General features: G+C 41.5%; 1 protein-coding gene across 1 annotated transcript in view; it reads right to left on the bottom strand.

Annotated features, from left to right (window-relative positions):
- LOC115482407 (adherens junction-associated protein 1-like) overlaps positions 1–3897 on the bottom strand; it is a 197916-nt gene extending 194019 nt beyond the window's left edge. Inside the window, exon 1 of the mRNA XM_030222154.1 lies at positions 3839–3897. Coding sequence (XP_030078014.1) covers positions 3839–3867 — 29 coding nt within the window. The 5' untranslated portion in view covers positions 3868–3897. The remainder of the gene's footprint in view (positions 1–3838) is intronic.
- Positions 3898–25792: the final 21895 nt, after the last annotated feature.

The raw sequence follows: 25792 nt of genomic DNA, 5'->3' as shown, positions 1-25792 counted from the left end.
CTTTATTCATTTTTCTTTAATTAAGCTGTTTTGATTAAATCCTATAAAAGAGGAAGACGTGAAATGCATTTATTGGTGATATCTGTATTCTAACACACAGATTCTGAAAGCCAAGTTTAAATATACAGATACCTTGCATAGTGCCATATGATTCTATGAGAGTTGTAGAAATAACTAGAGGTTCCTTTCTGTTGTCTGTACTAAGATTTTAGGTGATGCAACCTTCCGTATATGCATAACAAATGTGGTTGCCTGGTTGAAATGTCAAACTCCTAATTAAAAATGAAACCCTCCTTGTTTCCTGTAAAAATCCAAAGTTGCAGGCAAGGAGAATCTGACATTTTGGATAATTTTGAATCGACCTTCATACAGTACGTGTACAGTATTTCAAAATGGTGGCATGGCTTATGCAGCAGCTGCTGCACAAGGGACAGAGGGACAGCACAGCAGAACTAAAACAATTTATAAAGTGCATTCTTAGAATACATAAATAAACAAACAAACGTTTTCATTTAAAAATAAAGGGGAGGGAAATGGGACTTGATATACTGCCTTTCTGAGGTTTTTTGCAACTACATTCAAAGTGGTTTACATATATTCAGGTACTTATTTTGTACCTGGGGCAATGGAGGGTTAAATGACTTGCCCAGAGTCACAAGGAGCTGCAGTGGGAGTTGAACTCAGTTTCCCAGGATCAAAGTCCACTGCACTAACCACTAGGCTACTCCTCCACTCATTCCACCAATAAGAACCAACCTCATCAGTGATGTCACAATGGCTTGATTGCCCGATACTTGGCTCACTTCTGATATTGTGATGTCATAAGGGACAGGGGGAAAGCGAAATGGGACTTGATATACTGCCTTTCTGAGGTTTTTGCAACTACATTCAAAGCGATTTACATATATTCAGGTACTTATTTTGTACCTGGGGCAATGGAGGGTTAAATGACTTGCCCAGAGTCACAAGGAGCTGCAGTGGGAATTGAACTCAGTTCCCCAGGATCAAAGTCCACTGCACTAACCACTAGGCTATTCCTCCACTAGCAACATTCCATGTAGAAGCCTGCCCTTGCAGATCAGCAACGCGGACGTCGTAGGACGTCAGACTCACAGAAACAGAATCCTGCACAGCCGCGTTGCTGACCTCCTTTTTGAGGTTTTTGCAACTACATTCAAAGCGGTTTACGTATATTCAGGTACTTATTTTGTACCTGGGGCAATGGAGGGTTAAATGACTTGCCCAGAGTCACAAGAAGCTGCTATGGGAATCAAACTCAGTTCCCCAGGATCAAAGTCCACTGCACTAAACACTAGGCTACTCCTAAGTTAGACATAGCATAAGAGAATTTGCTCTTTTAGCTTTGCACCAAAGCCCTCCCCATGGATAATATAACAATAACCACAGGCAATGCCTAGGTTTGAAACAACTGCAGCAGCACATTTCTGTGTGGGTAAGCAGCCTCCCTTGCTTGTATGATGGCTCCTAAGTTGGAGGTTATGGAATCCAACAGTCAAAAGTAACAATGGTCATCCTGAATGAAGCATTCTGCCTGGAAATGTAGGTGGAGCAATCTAGTAGTCAGAAGCCACGTTCCCAAGAGTCTGTGCTGAAGGTTGACAACTGGTTCCAAATTTTCATGACAAAGTTAACCCGGTCCTGGGTTTACCCAATTGCATTCAGGCATTTGTAGTTCTAAGAAAAGCAAGACTACAAATCTCTGCATGCAACCGGGTAAACCCAGGATTGGATCAGCCCTGTCATGTGAATATGGATGTAGTTGGCAGTAGAGGAGTAGCCTAGTGGCTAGTGCAGTAGCCTTCGATTCTGGGGAACTAGATTTGATCCTCCCTGCAGCTGCTTGTGACCTTGGGCAAATCACTTAACCCTCCCCCTCCATTGCCCCAGATACAAATAAGTACCTGTATATACTATGTAAACTGCTTTGAATGTAGTTGCAAAAATCACAGAAAGGCAGTATATCAAGTCCCATTTCCATTTCCCTATTTGAAATTCTAGATGGACTGTTGCTAGTGGAGGAGTAGCCCAGTGGTTAGTGCAGTAGATCTTGACCCTGGAGAACTGGGTTCAATTCCCACTACAGCTCCTCATGATTTGGGGCAAGTCACTTAACCCTCCATTGCCCCAGGTACAAATAAGTACCTCCATGTAAACTGCCTTGAATGTATTTGCAAAAACCATAGAAAGGCAGTAAGTGTATCAATTCCCTTTCATCAAGCTTGAAAAATATCTGATTTTCAAACCCATTTTAAAAAAGTAGATATCCTGCAGTAAGTCACTTTTATTCATAGAATCAATGCTGATGTAGGACAAAAAAAAAAAAAAGAGAGATTAATGTGTAGTCCTTCCATGGTAGAAAAGGAATTTTAACACCTATTCAAATATATTAAACTTGGTTAAAAAGTTGTGCTACTGTGGATTAATAGGAAAGGAGATGGGATTTGACATGCCTTTCTGTGGTTACAATCAAAGTGGTTTACATATTATAGACAGGTACTTATTTGTATTTGGGGCAACGGAGGGTTAAGTGGCTTTGCCCAGAGTCACATGAGCTGCAGTAGCTGATTCCTAGGCTCCTTAATGCTTTGCAGAGAACAGCATCACAAACTGCACTTTATCAGGCAGGGAATGAACTGCAAATTCACTAAACATGATAGAGTAACTTAACTTGGGTATTTTACTCTAAGCACCCTTTCCCCAATTCCTTACTTTGAAATGCTGTTCAAAAGTTATTTTGTACTGGAACGTCTGAGCGTTTGTAACTGATTACTTTATTAAGTAGCTCTAGCTGTTTCTCTAAGATGCGGAATTTTAAAAATCACATCTCTTTTGAAGGGAGTTAAGATTTATAAAATATTTTATTAGGAGCCGTGTTAGCTCGTTAGGGACTTTCTTGCTTCCACGCTGGGGTTTTCCCAAAGCTGGAATCTAACGCACCCTAGTGGACAAATGAAAGAAAAACACTTTTGCTTTCACTCTCTCCTGTTCCTATGGCTCCTAAACACCTAAATGTTTTCAGTCATCAAATAAAAACAAATTCTGTCACATATGCACGTTTAACTTCTCACATTCTATACCAGTCTTGCACGTGTGTTCATATTGCCATGCACAGCCATACTGGTACACATGCATCATGCTCACACATGTTCTGCAGATTCGTAAAATAAAGCGTCCTACTTTTCATCTGTAGGATTTTCCTACAACCATTTTCAAACTTTGCAAGCAAACCAAAATGTTTAATTTTTCACTACTTTCTTTTAAAATGAAGGAAAGATATTAAATGTACCTAGCAGCATAGATCGACAAATAAGTAAATAATATATGATCTGTATTTCTCTGTTACCAGGCGAGTGATTCCGTTATTGTCTGAAACAGATCCCTATTTCAAAAAAATGTCTTAATTGGATTGTATTAAAGCAGTAAACTGAAAATGTGCGATTTACTTTCCATATGGCGCATACGTACATCTTTTTCTGCATGAAAATATAGGTGGTATAATTAACGGAGCCTATAAGTCTTGTTCTTCCTTAATAACCTCATTCTGAGCAGACTGGCTCCTTTAAAAAGCCAAATGCAAAAAGACGAATCACATCGCCACCTGTTTCTAGGTTTGAAAGCGAAACGTGACAGTTTAATGCATAATAGAAATTCTTGCGTCTGAATAATGAACTCGAATTCTCTAGGTCGTACAGACCCGGCGTATCTCACTTTAGTTAACGACACAGTCTTGCTGAAAATGGAATTTCCTTACATAAAACTCCCGAAGGCGCTGCAGTTGCTAAATGTCTTTAGAAAAGGTATCCATAGGGGTTCTTACCTGATTCCTAAAAGCTGTTTTATCCACATTGTAACGTTTCGAAAAATTAGGATCAGGTCTTCATGCGCCCATCCTTCTGCACTGCCCCGTCCCCAAAGCAAAACAGTATACAATAAAAATGTAAAAAAAGAAAAAAAAATGCAGTTCACAAATGAAAATATTCCATGCTAGACTTTGTTCATTTCAGCTGTTTGGAAGTAAGGAACTCACATAAGCTCCCAAAAGCGAAGACATGTCTGCATAGGTTTTTTCGGGGGGGGGGGGGGGGGGTTATTATTACATTAACATTTAAAATATTCTTTAATGGCACCAATCAGATCAATTAATGCATGAAAAAAAAAACCAGGAACAGAAATATTTCGCCTCAGAGAGAACGAGATAAGAGGCTTTAGCTTCAGATGTATAATGCCTTAGTCTTGCAAAAAAAAAAAAAAAAACGAGGGGGTGGGTGGACCAGGAGATAACCGAGTTTCCTTCAGCCCAGACTAGGGACTGGAAGCCAGTCGTAGGGGGAAAAGCAGATAGCATAGAAGCATCGTGCACTATGCTGGTTCCTGGATTCAGGTCTCTCTCTTTGTGCAAGATCTGGGAGTCTAGGTTTTTCAAGTGCTGTCGATTTGGTCCTTCTGTTCTGCAATAGAAAATGATATATAGAGAGAGACAGACAGAGAGAGAGAAAAATAAAAAGAGCAGATGGGTTGTTTGCCCGACAAGTCAAAAGCAGCACAGCAAGAGAAGTAGGTAGATCTGGTATCAGCAAGTGAAATACGAGCCCAGGAATCGATCGGAAGTTTTCTAGTCCTCCTGAGAAATTGGTGTTGCAAAAAAAAAAAATTGCGAAGTTACATTGGCAGAGAAATGGAAGGGTCACTGCTGGATTCAATAGTTACTAAGGGAGTGATAGGAAGCAAACACGAAGGGGGGGGGGGCAGGGTATAAATGTGGTGATGGAAAATCAGTGGGTTGCAGCAACGAAGCTAACACAATACCGTTAGCTCTTAAAAGCAATCAGCCTATCTGAGCTCACTGTCTGTGCACCCCCACCCTCCACCGCCGAACCCCCCCCCCCCCCCCCCACCGGTCCAGCCCAGATCGACGTCACAGGAAACCAAATAATTGCACGAACGTGATATTAACCTTTTCATTGATTTAAAAAAAAAAAAAATCACAGAGACGCGAGCCAGTGGGGTAAAATCATAGGTTTGCTGTCATTTGCACTGCGTCCGGCGGTGTTTTAAAACCCAGGCTGTCAATCGCTGGTCGGTACCCCGTTTAAACAATTCCTGGCTGATTGGAAGCCCCCGAATAGCGGGGGAGGGGGGGTGAGGCATCATGCATGTGATGGGTTTCCACAGTAACGAGGGAGAATTTTAATGAACCCAAAGTCCTAACCTGCCCCTCGGTGAAAACACCCCCCCTCCCCCCCCCCCAAAAAAATCTGTAAATATAACAAACCTGCTAGGAAAAGTCCTCCCTGGAGTAGGGGGCAGGGAAAGAGAAAGTGCCTGAGTGAGACTCGAAGAGTTTAGGGTACCTGATTTTTTTTTTTAATTGATACGTTTTTAGAAATGTATCATTCAACCTCATTTTGGAAATGTGAAATCATCTAACGAGGGCTCTGGTGTTCAAGGGGTGGGTGGGGGGGGGGGGGGCAAGATCCGGTACGTGAACTGTTCTGGGACCAAATATTTGCAAAGGTATCTGACTGTTCGTAGTGAATATTCTTGAAATCGTTTTTTGTCAGGAACTAATAGTGTAAGTCCCTCGTCTCCCTCATGCTGGCATCTAAGCGGTTTACAATTTTTCAGGTACTGGTCGTAATGGGTTCGCAATCTAGTACCTGGGGAATGCATTAATGCAGGTGGTTTCAGATTGGGAGAATTTGTGCTTCAGACCTAAACTAACGGGTTTGTACTTTCCTAAGAGAAGAAAAAAAAAGTTGCGGATCTTTCTTAGTGAATCGGCAATCTGGAAGCTTTTCATGCTGTGGTCCTGTTCTGTTAATGAGTTAGACAAACCTTCCAGTTTTTTTGGTGTTCACCCTCTGGCACTTTTATACTTAAAAGGGTGATTCTGTTGTGTAACCTGTTCTAGCTTTGACAAGCTAATTTCAGTTTTAGTGGAGTTATCAATAGAAATCAAACAAAATAAAACATGGAAAAGAAAATAAGATGATACCTTTTTTATTGGACATAACTTAATACATTTCTTGATTAGCTTTCGAAGGTTGCCCTTCTTCGTCATTTGCTTATTTCCGATCTGACGAAGAAGGGCAACCTTCGAAAGCTAATCAAGAAATGTATTAAGTTATGTCCAATAAAAAAAAAGGTATCATCTTATTTTCTTTTCCATGTTTTATTTTGTTTGATTTCTATTGATAACCTTAAGAATGGACTAACATGGCTACCACACTCCTCTACTTTAGTTTTAGTGGAGGAAATGCCCAAGCAGGTCTATTGAGACAAATCATGAGGGTAGATGAGTATACTGACTTCCAATGAGTGTCGTCCCGGAATGGAAGATCTGTCAACATCATACATCATGCAGATGGATGAATATTGGAAAGAAATTATAAAATACTGAGATTATAGAAAGACGTATTGAAAGCAAAGCGTTTGTTTAAACAGGTTACCTTGCTCTTTTCTTAAGCTTGAAGACGAGCTGCACTTGTCAAAAGAACATCGGAACTGCCATACAGGGCCACAGGTCTATCGAGGGCAATATCCTGTTTGCAAACGTGGCCCATCCAGGTCACAAATACCTGCAATACTCTGAAAAAGTACCTACAGTTCATGCTGGCTACCCCCAGCGGATTTCCCCAAATCTACCTTATGTTTTAACCCCACCTAAATTTTCAGCAAGCAGTAAAGACAGACCTTTTCAGAAGAGCATACCCCTCCGTCCCAACATAAAAATACCTGGTCACCTGTGACACAATGCAACCAAAGACCGTGACGGACATTACCTGACTCTTCTTCCCCCTTTCCCTCTCTAAGTTCCCCCCAACTGTACCTACCTTACATGTACCTCATTCTACCACAATATCACTTTGTATTCATTCATACTATGTATTTGTTCAGACCGGAATCAACTAACGCCGTTAACGGTTATATGTAAGCCACATTGAGCCTGCAAAAAGGTGGGGAAATATGGGATACAAATGTAACAAATAAATAAATAAATAAATTTTATGGACTTTACGTCCAGGAACGTGGCTAACCTTTTTTAAACCTGGCTATTGTCATATGTCCCCATTGCCTTTATCATTACTAAAAAAAAACTTATATACCACATTACAGACAATACTGATTGTTCAGGGTCAGAGTCACCAGCTTGTAGTTTCCTAGATCACCCTTGGAACTTTTGTAAAATTTGGCACTACATTTACCACCCTCCAATCTTCTGGTACCATAGATTATTCTAATGGTAGGTTACAAATTATTAATAGTAGGTGTGAAATTTCTCTTGAGTTATTTCAGTACTCTGGGGTGTATACCATCATGTCCAGGGGATTTGCTACTCTTTAGTTTGTCAGGTTTCCCTATTATATCTTCCAGATTCACTGAGATTTGAGTTCCTCTGAACTGTCACCATTAAATACCATTTCCAGTTTGGGTAGTTCCCTCACATCTTCCACAATAAAGACTAATCCTCACTATAGCTTGCTCTCCTTGAGTGCCCCTTTTGCCCTTTGATCATCTACTGGTGCAGTTGACTAACTCATATGCTTCTCGGGTCGAATGAATCTGGAATGATTTTATTATGAGTTTTTGTTTTAATCTAACTTGTCACTAATAAAGCTTGTCTTTATTTTATCCATATAGATCAATTTTCCATTTTTTTGGAATGTGTTTGTAATAGCTTCTTTCACCTCACTTATTGGTGTTCTTTCCACCTTTTTGGGGGGTTAGGAATATATCTAGTCTAGACTTCCAAGATGATATTTTTAAACAACGTCCATGTCTGATGTAAACTCTTATGCATCAATATTCAGCTGGCAGTTGTCATCTTTCTTTTTTCAAGTGCAGACAACAGTCCAAACCCCATCATTTTATGTGAAAAAAATAAACAAGTTACAGAAGTTCAAACATAACTTTTTTCGGATTTCTTATGGACCCATGATATGAAAAATTAGCCATTTTCAACATTTTAGATCCGAGACTTTAGTCACATTTTCCCAGAGATGCTGCCAATTAACTTCAATAATTTGTTGCTAGCACTCAATTATTGGTGTTTAAGGGCATGTTGTACATTTAGTGGTCCTTTTACAAAGGTGCGTTAACGATTAGTCTGCACTGAATAAGACACACATTATAATCCTATAGGCTTATTATCATTTAACATGTGCTAAATCTGTTAGTGTGCCTCAGTAAATGGACCTCGTAATTTGCAGGCCATACATAGAATCTGGGGGATACTGTATATCTGCAAAGGGGTGTACATCTGGGCAGGATCTGGGCAGGGCATGGGCGGGATCCACACTTACAATAAGTACATAAGTATTGCCATACTGGGACAGACCAAAGGTCCATCAAGCCCAGCATCCTGTTTCCAACAGTGGCCAATCCAGGTCATAAGTACCTGGCAGAAACCCAAATAGTAGCAACATTCCACTAGAACCCCAAAGAGTAGCAAGATTCTAGAATTCTAAAGAATAACAAGATTCCATGCAGAATTTCAAAGTGTAGCAACATTCCATTTAGAACCTCAAAGAGTAGCAAGATTCCATTCAGAATCCCAAGTACATAAGTGTTGCCATACTGGGACAGACCAAAGGTCCATCAAGCCCAGCATCCTGTTTCCAACAGTGGCCAATCCAGGTTACAGGTACCTGGCAAGATCCCAAAACAGTACAATACATTTTATGCTGCTTATCCAAGAAATAAACAGTGGATTTTCCCCAAGTCCATTTTAATAATAGCTTATGGACTTTTCTTTTAGGAAGCTATCCAAACCTTTTTTTAAACTCTGCTAAGCTAACTGATTTTACTACATTATCTGCCATGAATTCCACAGTTTAATTACACGTTGAGTGAAGAAATATTTTCTCCGATTTATTTTAAATTTACTACTTTGTAGCTTCATTGCGTGCCCCCTAATCATAGTATTTTTGGAAAGAGTAAACAAGCGATTAACATCTACCTGTTTCACTCCACTCATTATTTTATATACCCAGTGACGATCCTAGGTCGGCTGCCACCCGGGGCGGATCATCGATGCGCACCCCCCCCCCCCCCCGGGTGCAGCACGACCCCCCCCCCCCCCCCCCGGGTGCATTCTTGGCTGCTGGGAGCAGCCATGTGGCTGTCGGCTCTGCCGGCTCCGCCGGCTCCCTGCTCCCTCTGCCCCGGAACAGGAAGTAACCTGTTCCAGGGCAGAGGGAGCAGGAAAACAGCAGAGCTGACAGGCGTGCAGCTGCTCTCTGCACCCCTCCAGCGGCGTGCACCCGGGGCGGACCGCCCCCACCACCCCGCCCTTGCTACGCCGCTGTATATACCTCTATCATACCTCTCCTCAGCTGTCTTTTTTCCAAGCTGTAGAGCCCAAGCCATCCCATCCCCTTTATCATTTTCGTCATCCTTCTCTGTACCTTTTCTAATTCCACAATATCTTTTTTGAGATGCGGCAAGTAGAATTGCACACAGTATTCAAGGTGCAACATTTACACGTCAACATTTATGCCTACCATTGACCAGATGAAAGTGCCCCTGTCTAAATGCCGACTTACACTCTATTTTATATCAGCATCTCAGTGTCCATATGCTGTTACAGAATAGAATTTAGCACCCAGCATTTTATCCACATATTGTGGCTTATTTTTCGGCAACCTATACTGAATTGACCTCCATGTAACTTAAGTGGTATTTTCAGAATAGTACTGTAGAATATTTGCATTTGTGCATATATGCAAATATGTACATACATGTTAGTGTTCTTAACATTTATGTGCATAATACACAAATAAATGTAGGTGACTATCCTGCTTATTTTCGAAGGAGAAGGGCGGCCATCTTCTGACACAATTCGGGAGATGGCCGGCCTTCTCCTAAGGTAGTGGTGTACAGTTGTGGGGAATGGGTTTTGGGGTTTTGGGGGGGGGGGGCTCAGCACACAAGGTAAGGGAGTTATGCACCCGGGAGCAATTTGTGAAGTCCACTTCAGTGCCCCCTAGGGTGCCCGGTTGGTATCCTGGCATGTGAGGGGGACCAGTGCACTACAAATGCTGGCTCCTCCCACAACCAAATGGATTGGATTTGGCCGGTTTTGAGATGGCCTCCATTAGTTTCCATTATCGGCGAAAACCAATGTCGGCCATCTCTAAGGGCGGCCCAAATATTGAGATTTGGCCGGCCCCGACCATATTATCGAAATGAAAGATGGCCATCCATCTTGTTTCGATAATTCGGTCAGGTACGCTGCTTTACGGGGCCGTCATTAGAGATGGCCGCCCCCATTCGATTATGCCCCTCCACTGTGCCAACTAGGAAAGTACATGTTAGTGGTAAGTTGTGACAAGTTTATTTTTGTTGTAACTAATGATTATATCTTTCTTGGATTTGTAAGCTCCCAGTTTGATTGGACTGGTTTTCTTGTTAATGTAATCCATTCCAAACCTTTGATAGGTGTGAGCGGATTATAAACTTATGGTGTGTAGAGGACTTAAATACAAATCAATCTATGCTTCTAGCTTTTCCTACATCTGCACGCAACTATGGAATGCATTACCAAAAGCTGTAAAAACAATACACGATCTGACAGCCTTCCGGAGATTTCTAAAGAGTGGAGCTGAACGGGTAGATGTGAAGCATCTGTTCAGGCTTTCCAAAAATACTAGGACTAGGGGGCATGCGATGAAGCTACAATATAGTAAATTTAAAACGAATCAGAGAAAAGTTTTCTTCACTCAACGTGTAATTAAACTCTGGAATTCGTTGCCAGAGAATGTGGTAAAGGCGGTTAGCTTAGCAGAGTTTAAAAAAGGTTTGGACTGCTTCCTAAAGGAAAAGTCCATAGACCATTATTGAATGGACTTGGGGAAAATCCACTATTTCTGGGATAAGCAGTATAAAATGTTTTGTACATTTTTGGGATCTTGCCGGGTATTTGTGACCTGGATTGGCCACTGTTGGAAAGAGGATGCTGGACTCGATGGATCTTTGGTCTTTCCCAATATGGCAATACTTATGTACTTATGAATGGAATAGCCTCCCGGTGGAGGCTGTGGAGTCGAGGACTGTGTCAGAATTTAAAAAGACATGGAATAACCATGTGGGATCGCTTAGGTACAGGAAGAATTAGGGGTTATAGAGGATGGGCAGACTGGATGGGTCATATGGCCTTTATCTGCCATCATGTTTCTCTGTTTCTAAATCTAGGCCCTGCTTATAGAATATACTTAGTCGGCACTAATTTCTGAACCGATGTTTTAGGTGCCATATATAGAATCTCTTCTCCCCCCCAATATCCTTATGTAAAAATTATTTTAATAGTACGCAGAAAAGGATATATAACACTGAACCTGTAATACATGAGTTAAGGTATGCATTCCTTATCTTTCACAAGATTAGTTATCTCACGTAGAACAAATAATGTACTTTTTAGTGCTTACTATTGCAAGGGAATGTAAGTAGCATCTCAGCAGCTTGAATCTCAGAGTTGCTAAATGAGTAGAACATTAATTCCACTACAATTAATATCTAAACATTTATAATTAACTGAGCAAGATAGCTAACGTTGGCTGCAGTCATTCTGTTATTAGGAGCCCCTAGGGGGCCAAAGCGGGATGCTAAGATCTCTGCAAAACGACCTTCCTTTTGTGATGCTCAGCATTCGCATAATGGTGCAACTTTTACAGCACAATTTCAAAAAGACCATTTAAAAGAAGACAATTCCCCCTTGGGTACACTGCAGTATTTCTAAAAGTACATATGGCAAGCAGTCATATTCACCAGGTAGCACACAAAAAATACTCGTGGTAAATCAATGGTTTTGAAATATTTTATTTATTAGGATTTATTAATCACTAGTAAAAAAAAGGCCCGTTTCTGACACAAATGAAACGGGCGCTAGCAAGGTTCTCCTCGGAGTGTGTATGTTTGAGAGAGTGTATGTGAGAGTGACTGTGTGTGAGAGAGAGAGAGTGAATGTGCGAGTGTGTGTGTGAGAGAGAGAGTGAGTCTGGGCGCGAGTGTGTCTGTGAGAATGAGAGTGCGTGCAAATGCATATGTGAGACAGTGTGAGAGAGACAGTGTTTCACACAGATGCAGTGTGTGCGAGAGAGAGTGTGTGTGAGACACAGACTCTCTGTGAGACTGAGTGTATGAGACCAAGAGAGTGTGTGAGTGACTCTGTGACACATAGAGAGTGAATGTGATACAGTGTGAGACATAGAGTGTCTGAGAGACAGTGTGTGAGAGTGAGAAAGACATTGACTGTGAGAGAGAGTGTGTGTGAGAGAGTGTGTGTGTGACAGAGATACCTCCCCCCCCTCTCTGGTGTCAGGCCCCCCTCCCTCCCTCTCTCTGGTGTCAGCCACCCCCCCCCCCCCTCTCTCTCTGGTGTCTGAGTGTTACTGTGCAGGACGCTGAGCTCTGGCTGTGCTTCAAGGAACTGACCAATCCTATTTAATAGAATGCACCTCCAACATTCTGAAGCCGAGAAACCTCGTGTGGTTGCTCACTTCTGCTTGTGACGAACCCGGAAGTACGTGATGTCAATTCAGGAGATGGATACAGAGAGCAGGAATGCCTCAGCCATGCAGTCAGCTTCAGAATGTTGGAGGTGCGTTTTATTATATAGGATATTTATAAAGAGATTCATGCAAGGCAATGTAACATCAGGCATAGCTTGACATGAACAACTTAATCGTATTAACAGTGTAACAAAAGTAAAATCACCAAATGCAATCAAGTAATAGCAATGTCATGGTACAGTATCAGAAATATACATACTAAAATACCACAGTAGAACATTCATTTAACAGAAATATGATATATATAAGCATAATACAAATGATATACCATAATAGGCAGCATGGAACAGCATTCATGTAATATGGATATGATACTCATCACGCCAGCATGATACAAATGAAATATCTTAAGTGGCACACATTAAAACATTCAAATAGCAATACAACTGCTATAAAACATCTTAACAAGCAGCAAACTGCAGTTGAGATATTTTATTTTAGTTACATTTGTACCCCGCACTTTCCCACTCATGGCAGGCTCAATGCAGCTTACATATTGTATACAGGTACTTATTTGTACCTGGGGCAATGGAGGGTTAAGTGACTTGCCCAGAGTCACAAGGAGCTGCAGTGGGAATTGAACTCAGTTCCTCAGGATCAAAGTCCACTGCACTAACCACTAGGCTACTCCTCCACTAGCAACATTCCATGTAGAAGCCTGCCCTTGCAGATCAGCAATGCAGCCGTGCAGGCTTCTGTTTCTGTGAGTCTGACGTCCTGCACGTACGTGCAGGACGTCAGACTCACAGAAACAGAAGCCTGCACGGCTGCAAGGGCAGGCTTCTACATGGAATGTTGCTAGTGGAATAGCAACATTAACATTCCATGTAGAATCTCCAATAGTAGCAACATTCCATGTTGTTGTTACATTTGTACCCCGCACTTTCCCACTCATAGCAGGCTCAATGCAGCTTACATATTATATATAGGTACTTATTTGTACCTGGGGCAATGGAGCGTTAAGTGACTTGCCCAGAGCCACAAGGAGCTGTGCCTGAAGTGGGAATTGAACTCAGTTCCCCAGGACCAGAGTCCACCACCCTAACCACTAGGCCACTCTTCCACTATATTGACACAAGATGGGTAAGATAAAAGCACAGCGATAAACAAACTGATGGCTAAGTTGAAGATAAATCACAGGGAGTGGAGGAGTAGCCTAGTGGTTAGAGTACCAGCCTTGACAACCAGAGATGCCAGGTTGAAATCCCACTGCTGTCCCTTCTGATCTTGGGCAAGTCACCTAACCCTCCATTGCCTTATTTGCAAAGTTAGATTGTAAGCCCTCCAGGAACAGGGAAATACCCAGTGTACCTGAATGTAACTCACCTTGAGGTACAAGTGCAAAAGGTATGAGCAAAATATGAAAACAAACGGTGGAATAAGGCATGTGGAACTGGATTTAGTTACAAGATGCATGGCATGCTTGTCCAAAGATGGACTGAGGGTTAGATTCTATATATGGCACACAAAAAAAAAACACTATTCTATAAGCTGCACTTAGGCACCCAGGAATCATAACTAACTTTAGGAACAGGCATTTGCACCAACTGAAATGTAGTGCAAACGTACACATCTACATTAAATGCATATCCCCATTATTCTATAACATCACGCCCCGTTCTGCCCATCACCCTCCCATTTCCACACCCCTGATGGCTGTGCCTAGGGAATTGTTCTCCACGTTAGCTGGTGGGAACTGCTTCTAGGTCCTGATGGAGGTCTTTACTGGTTAGTTGTGACTGGGAAGGCTGCTTCTGTTGCGGGAGTTGCAGCAAACATTTACTATTTTGAATAGCTATTTGGTTGAATTTGCAGCCTATTCATTGCATTGAGAGAAATATTGTTTTTAGTTACAGTTAAGCCCTTGTATTTTATTACCATGTGTTACCTGCAGTAGATCTTGTCTTTGTCTATTACTGGTAGTCTAGGTGAGATTTAAGCCATTTTCTTTCCACTTTACATCTATGGTGCTTAAGGACTCGCAGTTCTGGGGAGAAAAAAGGGGAGCGTTTGTGCTTACAGCATAGGACTTTCTTTTGTGTGGGCCATTTTTTTCTAAGGTCATTGCAAAATGTGCATTTCAGATGTCAATCTGTTCTGACACCATAGCCATCTTTTCATTCACACAGAGGCAGGCAACGCCTCCAGGAAACTCTCAGCAATCAGATATCTCATATCTCAAATGTTCTATCAAACTCTTGTTTTTGGTTGTTGTTTATAGAAATTTTTATTAGAAAAATGATCTGTTCATGATAGGGGTGTTATCTTGACAACAGCAGCCTTGTAGAAATAGAGAAACATGATGGCAGATAAAGGTCAAATGGCCCATCCAGTCTGCCCATCCTCTGCAACCCTTAACTCTTCCTTTTCCTAAGTGAGCCCACATGCTTTTCCCATGTCTTTTTAATTTCTGACACAGTCCTCGACTCTATAACCTCTACTGGGAGACCATTCCATGCTTCCACAACCCTTTCTGTGAAATAATACTTTCTTAGATTACTCCTAAGCCTATTCCCTCTTAACTTCATCATATGACTCCTCATTCCAGGGCTTTCCTTCAGTTGAAAAAGGCTCACTTTCTGTACATTATTGCCCTTGAGATGTTTAAACATCTCTATCATATCTCCTCTCTCCCTCCTCTCTTCCAGCATATACACGTTGAGGTTCATAAGCCTGTCCCTATATTTTTTGTGTTCAAAGATGTTGACCCCTTTCCAGAACACCAAATCTATCATTTTGCTTTTTTCATGCATTGGAGATTTGATCACTGGCATGAATCCTAGAGCTGTCATTGTATTAAGGGAAGCAGCAGTGGTGGAGTCTGGAGATTCAATATGTAGGTTCAAGTCTCCTATGAACACTGATCTAAGGAAGATTAGAGTTACCTCTATCACTTGATCCAGACATTCTTGCATAGATGACGTGTTGTTAGGTGCTTTATAGATCACAAGCAGCCATATAGGTTCCTTATTTCCTACATGAATCAAGATGTATTCTGACTCAGACAGGTGAGGGATGGTGACTCTTTGATTGTCTCTTGCATAAGGACAGTTATCCCTCCACCCCATTTCACCAGTTTGGTTGAATCTGAATGTTGGTGAACCCTGTTGGGTATAGTTCAGTCAGTGGAACTCCTCTGCTTTTGTCCAGCCAGGTCCCAGTTATTCCCAGAATGTCTAGGTAGTATTCACTGATGATATTAAGAATCATAGGAAATTTTTTTATTGGCTGGTCTGGCATTCACTAGGTTGAAGTTTGCAAGTAGTGGTCTGATTAATGATGGGGGTAACAAGATGGTGTACAAGTAGTGATACGTCTAGCCCCGTCCAAACTTCTCACTTGCCCTGTCCTTTATCCTCACCTCTTTATTCCCTTACCCTTATTGTTCTGTCTGTTTACCTGTCTTATCTAGATTGTAAGCTCTTTGAGCAGGGACTGTCTTTTTGTGTATGGTGTACAGCGCTGCATATGCCTTGTAGCGCTATAGAAATGATAAGTAGTAGTAGTAGTGATGGGGGTATAGTTAGAGAACTATTTTGCTTATTTTGTCTCCTCTTGGAGGTTGGGGAAGGCAACAGTTAATGCTTCACAAGATTACTGGAATATATGAGGATCTTTGGTTTACTGGGCCAAAGACCATTTTCGTCCTTAAGGTAGATGTGGAATCCCAGGGCTCTCTCGCTCTATGGCATGTCAGAGGACAAGTTGTTTGTCCTCAGCAATTTACTGAGCTAAAATAGATTCCTGTTGTTAAAGTAGATAAGAAATTACAGAGCTTTCTAGCTATGCAGTACAACAGAAAGCCAGTTTGTCTTTGGCAATAACTAATAGTGAAATGTTAATTATGCAAAGAACACTTGCTCAGAGCTAGAATCTCTCTGAAATGCCTGCTTCCTGGAAGGGTGAGATTTCACAGAGGGATGGTGGTCAGTCAGTCCTGCAAAACTGTGTATTCATGATCGTGTATAAAGGCTTTTTAAAATACCTGTTTTTTTTCTTAACATTGGTTGTTGACCCCTGAGACAGGCGCAGGTGGCTGGAAGTTAACCGGACACCAGCCAATATTCAGGCCAGTGCTTGGTTATTTTGGTGCCTGTTTAGCTGGTTGGCAGACCAAATATTGCTGTTAACCTGCTCTGCCCAGTTTCCAAGTCAGAACACCCCTAACCTACCTGGTTAGGGAATGGCCAGTTAGAGGCGATATTCAGTGTGCACTATCTGGTTATGTGCCACTGAATATCAGTGCCCGGCCATCTCAGCGGGGTTTAACTAGACTGGAGCCTCTTACCCCAAGGACTGCGATGAAATGCACTGCCTTAACCAGTCCTGCTGTCCTCTAGGGTAGAGATGGTCGAGTTCAATGCATTTATCCCGCTGCCCTTTGAAGTGAACCCATGCCATCTGCTTCTGAAGCTGAAGAAACATTTGCATCCTGGCTCCTTGCACTCAGGAGAAGGTCCAGGTCATGCCTATTTGTCTTCGTGGCAGGCCTGCACTTTTACGCATGAATTTCTCAATTCTAATCCCTCTTGTGTCTTCCATTCTCACCGGTAACAGCTCCAGGGGCTGCATTTCCTCTTCATCTCACCAAGGGTACCTGCGTAACCTATTCACACACTAAATAAAATGCTGTGGAATTGGAACTTTAATTCTTAGCCAGTGTCAGAGGTGTGCGGTAATTAATTTGGAAATGTCAAGCATCGTAATTGACTTAGAATTGCTGCAAGGAAGTATTTAGCACAGAGAAAAAAATAAAAAATAAAATAGTAAAGTAACTGGCTCCATGTTTAAATATACAGAAGGTAACTGAGTTTATGAACAATGTCAGGGCCGTGCCAACGCGGTAAGCGAGGTAAGCGTGGCAGTGGGGCGCCGTCCTCTGGGGGGCGCCCAGCCGCGCCATGCTTGCCTCGCCCTCCCACTCCCATGTCCCAACTGCCCGCCCTCTTCTCCCCCCAACAAAATCTCTTTTAAATTTACCTCCATCCGGCTGGCAATGACGTCAGAAGAAGGCGGGACATTGAGCGAAGAGAAGACTAGTAGAGACGTCGGGAGCCGCCTCTTTCACTGACGCTGCGCCGTTCACTGCCTTGCCAGCCGGACGGAGGTAAATTTAAAAGAGATTTTGTTGGGGGGAGAAGAGGACAGGCAGTTGGGACATGGGAGCGGGAGGGCAGGGGAGACAGGACAGCAATCATCTTCACGGGGGGGGGGCGTGCTCCAACCGCTTTTCTGCGGGGGGGGGCACCCGATCCCTTGCAGGGGGGCGTCACAGACCCTTGGCACGGCCCTGAACAATGTTGTACAGTATTCTGTGATATTTATTTGAAAATGAGCAAGTAGGAACTTATCATTCTTATAGGCCGTAGTGACATTTGCACTTAAGTGTGCTATGTTGCTAGAACTCTACTACTGAAAGTTCTGGAAAATAAGCAGGGCTTCTGTTCTTTGTTGTTTATAAATTAGGAGCAATATTCAGCCCATGACTCTCAGCAATTTTTTTTTTTAAATGCCAGCTGCCCCAGGCTTTTCTATACCCAGATATTCTGCTCCAGGCCATACCTGAATATCAGCTCTGAAGAGCTACACAGCATTGATGATATCCAGTAGCAGCATCTACAGGGTGAAGCAAAAAAAAAAAAAAAGGTAACCCCCCCCCCCCCCCTAGAGTTTTTTTGCTGTTTTCTCAGCAATTGCTTGGAATTTCAACATGAAATTTTACAACTTTACTTGTTGTTACTATCTAAGGGGTCCTTTTACTAAGGTGCACTGAAAAATGGCCTGCATTAGTGTAGGCGCGTGTTTTGTACGCGCACAGATCCATTTTTCAGCGCGCCTGCGAAAAAATGCCTTTTTTAACATTTTTGCTGAAAATGGACGTGCGGCAAAATCAAAATTGGCGCATGTCCATTTTGGGTCTGAGCCGTTGACCTAGTGGTAAAGATTCATGTGGTAACCGGGTGGTAATGACCTACGCATGTCAAATGCCTCTTGGCGCACACAGCCAATACGCGTGTCCGAAAATAAAAATCTTTTTTCAGATGCACGTATCGGACGCGCATCGAAAATGAAATTACCGTAAGAGCCGCACGGTAGCCAGGCGGTAACTCCATTTTGGCACATGTTGGGCGCATGTAGATGCTTACACAGCGTAGTAAAAGGGCCCCTAAATTTATGTGCTGAGTGGAATGAGATTATCTTTAAACATGGAAAAGTTACAGACTTTTTAGTGTGACCACCCAGTGATTATCATGTGTTCAAAATGTTTGCACAGCAAAACCGTACCAGCTTACTGTACCACATTCAGCAGATTGCCAAAACCTGTTGTTTCTTTCTCTATAACATCAGCAAAATCCGTCCCTTCCTCTCTGAGCACTCTACCAGAACCCTCGTCCACACTCTTATCACCTCTCGCCTGGATTATTGCAACCTGCTTCTCACCGGCCTCCCACTTAGCCATCTCTCGCCTCTTCAATCAGTCCAAAACTCTGCTGTGCGACTCATTTTCCGCCAAAATCGCTATGCTCACATTAGCCCTCTCCTCAAGTCACTTCATTGGCTCCCTATCCGTTTTCACATTTAATTCAAACTTATCTTACTGACCTATAGGTGCATTCACTCTACCGTTCCCCAGTACCTCTCCACTCTTGTCTCTCCCTTTGCCCCCCCTCGGGTACGCTGTTCTGTGGCTAAATCTCTCTTGTCTGCCCCCTTCTCCTCTACTGCTAATTCTAGACTCCGTTCCTTTTATCTCACTGCACCTCACGCCTGGAATAGACTTCCTGAGCCTGTACGTCTTGCCCCGTCTTTGGCCGTTTTCAAACCCAGGCTAAAAGCCCACCTCTTTAACGCTGCATTTGACTCCTAACCACTACTCACTTGCCCTGTACCCCTTTTATCCCCACCTCTTTAATTCCCTTATCTCTTAGTTGTTCTGTCTGTCTGTCCTGTTTAGATTGTGAGCTCTTTGAGCAGGGACTGTCTTTTCATGTATGGTGTACAGCAATGCGTATGCCTTGTAGCGCTATAGAAGTGATAAGTAGTAGTAGTAGTAATTTAGAAGCCTGCCCTTGCAGATCAGCAACGCGGCTGCGCAGGCTTCTGTTTCTGTGACTCTGACATCCTGCATGTACGTGCAGGACGTCAGACTCACAGAAACAGAAGCCTGCACGGCCGCATTGCTGATCTGCAAGGGCAGGCTTCTAAATGGAATGTTGCTAGTGGAGGAGTAGCCTAGTGGTTAGTGCAGTGGAACATGGAATGTTGCTACTATTTGAGATTCTGGAATGTTGCTATTACTTGAGAATCTATATGGAATGTTGCTACTATTGGAGATTCTGTTGCTACTATTTGAGATTCTACATGGAATGTTGCTACTATTGGAGATTCTGTTGCTACTATTTGAGATTCTACATGGAATGTTGCTATTCCACTAGCAACATTCCATTTTTAGATTGTGAGCTCTTTGAGCAGGGACTGTCTTTTCATGTATGGTGTACAGCGCTGTGTATGCCTTGTTAGCGCTATAGAAGTGATAAGTAGTAGTAGTACTGTTATTGATGCCCAGTGATGTAGACTTTTGTTTAGGGAGCAATGCTGGAGGCCTTTTACAACCTCCACCCAAAGCCTCAAACAATCACTGAGCTGAAGGAAGCACTGCAGATGATTTAGAACAAGCCTGCCACAGGGACTGATCAACAAGGCTGAGTTAAAGCTGGGGGTGGACACTTTGAGCATTCACAGTGACTATGAAATTCTGACACATTCTTAATTGTATTGTTTGAATGACGTTATTGTATTGTGTTTTATCTTGAACATTTTTAATGCACAAAAATCACTAGGTAGTAATACTAAAATGTCAGTAACATCAACATAGTTTAAGATAATTAAATGTTGTTTAACAGTAATATCTTAGTATGATGACTAAATAAGCACATAAAATTTCTCATTGAAATTCAAAGCAGTTGCTGAGAAAATGGCTAAGAACTCTAGGGGGTTACTTTTTTTTTTTTTGTCTCGCCATGTAGATAGCTAGCCAGTTAACTTTGGCAATACTTTCTTTCTGTTCTTAATTAACCAGATAGCCATCTGGGTACCTCAGCTGTATCTTGGTGTTACCCAGATAACGCCCTGCTATGCCCACACAACATTTCTGGATGACCCTGGCACTGCCTTAATAGTTCCAAAGTACTCTACTGAGATGGTGAGATGGTGCAGCGAAGGGCGACTAAAATGATAGCGGGGATGGGACGACTTCCCTATGAAGAAAGACTAAAGAGGCTAGGGCTTTTCAGCTTGGAGAAGAGATGGCTGAGGGGAGACACGATAGAGGTATATAAAATAATGAGTGGAGTGGAACAGGTGGATGTGAAGTGTCTGTTCACGCTTTCCAAAAATACTAGGACTAAGGGTCATGCGATGAAACTACAGTGTAGTAAATTTAAAACAAATCGGAGAAAATTTTTCTTCACCCAACGTGTAATTAAACTCTGGAATTCGTTGCCGGAGAACGTGGTGAAGGCGGTTAGCTTGGCAGAGTTTAAAAAGGGGTTAGACGGTTTCCTAAAGGACAAGTCGATAAACCACTACTAAATGGACTGGGGAAAAATCCACAATTCCAGGAATAAAATGCTTAGAATGTTTGTGTTTGGGAAGCTCGCCAAGTGCCCTTGGCCTGGATTGGCCGCTGTCCACCTACCCTACTACCCTCCTTCCTGTACACATTAATTGATTTGATTTGCTTACTTTATTTTTTGTCTATTAGATTGTAAGCTCTTTGAGCAGGGACTGTCTTCTATGTTTGTGCAGCACTGCGTACGCCTTGTAGCGCTATAAAAATGCTAAATAGTAGTAGTAGTACTAGTAGTCATGGATAGGATGCTGGGCTCGATGGACCCTTGGTCTTTTCCCAGTGTGGCATTACTTATGTACTTATGTCCTAAGGATGGGCAGTCAGAAAATGTTCGGTTTATGTTGTTTCCAGAAACATTTATTTTGATTGTTTTCATTTGGTCATTTGTCTGTTACGAGAGCAAAGTCATTTACCTCCTGATTCTATAAAATTGGGCACCCAACTTTATGCTTAGCATGCAAAGTTGGGCACCGGATTTATAAAATAATGTCAGTTGTGTGCACTACTTAATTTAATAATTAGCTTTTATATGGACTTAACAGCTAAATATTGGCTTAAATTGGTGTTATGGTAATTGGTGTCAACTGGAGGTTGTGCATGCAACTGCCCTCAGTTGCTGTTCTAGAAGTTGCACGTTCAATTTCTGCCATGCGCATCTTCTTGAGGGCATGGCCATGGGCGAGGCATGGGTGGATCAGGGGCGTTCTGGAATTCTATGTGCAGTGTTATAGCATACTGTGGATGGGCACCAGGAATTACACCTGGTTTCAGCAGGCATAAGTCCTGGCTCCCAAATTTGGATGCGGGAATCAGTGGTATGTGCTATTCTATAAAGAGTAGTCAACCTACAGAGTGGCTTAGTGGTTAGAGCACCGGTCTTGCAATCCAGAGGTGGCTGGTTCAAATCCTGCTGCTGCTATTTTTGTGATCTTGGGCAAATCACTTAACCCTCCATTGCCTCAGGTACAAACTTAGATCGTGAGTCCTCCTGGGACAGAGAAATATCCAGTGTGAGCAAAATCCAAATAAACCCGGAGTGCTTTTTAAAGAATAACATTGTGCACTGATTTTTCTGGTGCCCAAATTTTGGTGCTGAGGGCCCTGTTTATTAAGATGTGCTAGCATTTCTAATGCATGCTAAAAATTCATGCATGCTGATGCTAAAGACATCCATAGGAATATGTGGGTGTTTCTAGCATTAGCATGCGCTAAAAATGCTAACTCGCCTATAGCACGGCTAGTATTCTATAAATAAAGGTACGTGTATAGTATCTTTTATAGAATATGTGCCTGTCAGGCTCCCTCTGAGCACCTATATATAGACACATAAAACTACCCCCATCGTGATGGTCGTTATACAGATAAAAGCTTTTTAATATTTGGCTTTTAGGTGCTCATTTTCTACATAACTAGGGGTTCTCTGAGGGTACAGATATCAGTATTTTCATGCCACAGATAAATATTGTTGGGTACCTTTTCTTTGAACTCTGCATAAACCTGTTAGTATGTGCTCATCTGAATGTGCTAGCTGGATAGCACAGGAACGTCCACTGCCCGCTGATGACATGCGCCTCTACAAAAATATTATTAAAAGTTACCCCCCCTTTTTTTTTCAAAGCTGCGCAAGCACTGCCATGCAGCAGTGCTGACACAGCCCATTCAAAATGAATGAGCTGTGTTCGCATTACCACACAGCAGCCAATAGTGCGACTTTGTAACAGGGGTGTTAGTATGTGCTTAGCCCACAAAAACAGGTGCTAATGCCACATAAGGGCTTAACTCCCTTTAGTAAAAGGGCCCTTAAATGAATGTTTGTATTATTTATACATCATCAGTGCAGAAAGGCAAACAAAACATAGTGAAATATACAAGACAAGCAATGGAAGGGGGGAGAGAGTACTCTTTACAGGGTCTCCAGTCCATTTGACATTTCTTCTCTCTAAACGTCCACCATCCATCTTCCCTGTGCACCCTTATCCATCCCGTCACTGCTGCTGGCTGAATATTGACCCATTTGGTTTTCCCCTTTTTCTCTCCTGTCTATTTATAGATCCCCAAATTTGGAATTAAACTCTGGAATTCGTTGTCAGAGAATGTGGTAAAGGCAGTTAGCTTAGCGGAGTTTAAAAAAGGTTTGGACTGCTTCCTAAAGGAAAAGTCCATAGACCGTTATTAAATGGACTTGGGGAAAATCCACTATTTCTGGGATAAGCAGTATAAAATGTTTTGTACATTTTTGGGATCTTGTCTGGTATTTGTGACCTGGATTGGCCACTGTTGGAAACAGGATGCTGAGCTCAATGGGCCTTTGGTCTTTCCCAGTATGGCAATACTTATGTAATTCTGAGCACCAGATTATATATACTAATGAAAAAAAATGGAATGAAATGATATGGAAATAGAAAAAGAGGTTACAAAACAAACCCATGGATTTTATATATGGCGCCCATATTTAAGTGCCCAAATCTGTGCGTGCTCCTGAAACGTGCAAAAAAATTAATTGCCTAATAAGTTCTTAATCATCAATTATTTATTTATTATGATATTTTTACCTCACATTAGCCCGAGTAACTCAGCTTCAATGTGGCTTACATAGCAAACAACTAAATGAAAGATACATTGTAAGAATTTATAAACATATAGTGAAAAGTTCAACATATAATACTATAACATTGGCTTACTAAATCAGAGTTAACATATGTGGTTAATTAACCCAGATGCAAGTTTTCATAAGAGTAGATGGATAAAGAAGAAGATTAAACCATAATGACGTCAATAAATAAGCGAAGGTAAAAGGATACAGGTACAATTGATTAGGGCTAGAAAGGATTAGGGAGGAAAAAGAAGTGGAATTAATTGCATAAATGAATTCTATTCAAATAGAATTCTTTGTTATCTGAAAGGCTGAATTGAAAAAAAATGAGTTTTCAGTAGGTTTCTAAAAGACTGGTGTATTTAATTGATCTTGGTAAAAATTCCAAATTTGATTACTTTGATTGATAAATTGTCATTATGAATTGTTTTATAAATTACATTCTTGCAATTAGGGAAATGCAGAATGATATATTCTCTGGATACAGCATTACATGGGGGTAATTTGTTGAGATTGTTCATATATGATGGAGCAGAACCATATAGAATTTGGTGAAACAAAACACAGAACTTGAAAGATATTCTTTTATTGGTAACCAGTGTTATATAGAAGAGAAGTTTCTTTGGTGAAGCGAGGTGATCTACATACGGGGCGGGCAGAGGTATTTTGAGCAGTTTGTAATTTTTTTGAGAAAAATGCCTTTAAGTCCTGCATAAGTAGAGTTACAGGAGTCAAATTTAGTTAGTCCTGGGGACTGAACCAAAGTACGAAAGACTAATTTAGTGAAAAAAGGCCTCAAGCTCTTTAGTTTCCAAAGTGAATTAAAGACACTTGAGACCACCTTAGAAACTTGCCTTTCAAGGGCAAGGAATTGATCAATCTCAATTTCATTGAGAAATCAAGGGGATAAGTGATAGTCTGTATTGTAAAATTTTAAAGATTTATAGGGTGGTAAGGGTTATCTACTATTAAAAACTTAGTTTTTTCAGTATTGAGTTTTAATTTAAAATTAGATGCCCAAGATTCCATTAATTTGAAGCCTAATTTGATCGTGTTCGTTATTTCATAAAATTCTTTAGTGTATGGGAAATAAATGGTGATATCATTGGCATATATCAATGACAAAAGACCATTTATTTCTAGTAGATTCCCTAGGGGGATCATCATGATATTGAAAGGGAGAGGGAGCAGAGAACCTTGAGGTACCCCACAATCAGGAGACCATTTTTAAGAAATTACACCTGATTGACTTGATATGACCTAGATCTTAGAAAGCCAGAAAAACAATTCAGGACAGCTCCACAGATCCCATAATAGTTGAGGATATTTAGAAGAATATTATTATGGTCAACAGTGTCAAAAAGGCACTAGACATATCAAACTGAAGCATTAATATTTTGTTGCCAATACTTAGTTCTAATCTAAAGTTGGCTAAGAGGGTAGTAAGAACGTTTCAGTAGGGACTGAAAACAGATTCTGAGCTGTGCAAGATGGAATGGAGGAGGAGGTATTCCATTGCATGACAAGTCCTTCCATAATTTTTACCAGTAAAGGAATTGAAGCCACTGGCCTATAATTGGAGACTGACTATTTCGGGTATCCATAGGTATGGGAGTCGAATAATATTGCCATTATGAAAGGGGAATAGACCCTGAGATAGCATCTGAGTAATATTTGAGTGTAAATAATGGATGAATAGATTAGGAGCTGATTTGAGTAAGTAACTGGGCCAAGAGTCAAGTAGACATTATGATTTTGCATATTTGTGTAGGGTATGATTGACCTGATCAATAGTAATTAAGTGAAAAGCAGACCAAAATATATCTGCTTGAGAACAAGATGGTAATTGATCTTGTAAATTGAGGAAGTAGTCAACTGATGTAAAAGAGTTGTTTAGTTCTTGTCTGATTTTAGTTATTTTCTGTTCAAAATATGTTGCCAAGTGGTCGGCAGTTGGAGTGGGTTCATTTCTAGTTG

Source organism: Microcaecilia unicolor, chromosome 13 (assembly GCF_901765095.1).
Source record: "Microcaecilia unicolor chromosome 13, aMicUni1.1, whole genome shotgun sequence".
Taxonomy (NCBI): Eukaryota; Metazoa; Chordata; class Amphibia; order Gymnophiona; family Siphonopidae; genus Microcaecilia; species Microcaecilia unicolor.
The sequence above is the reverse complement of the archived record's forward strand: the minus strand, read 5'-3'. Positions and strand labels throughout refer to the sequence as shown.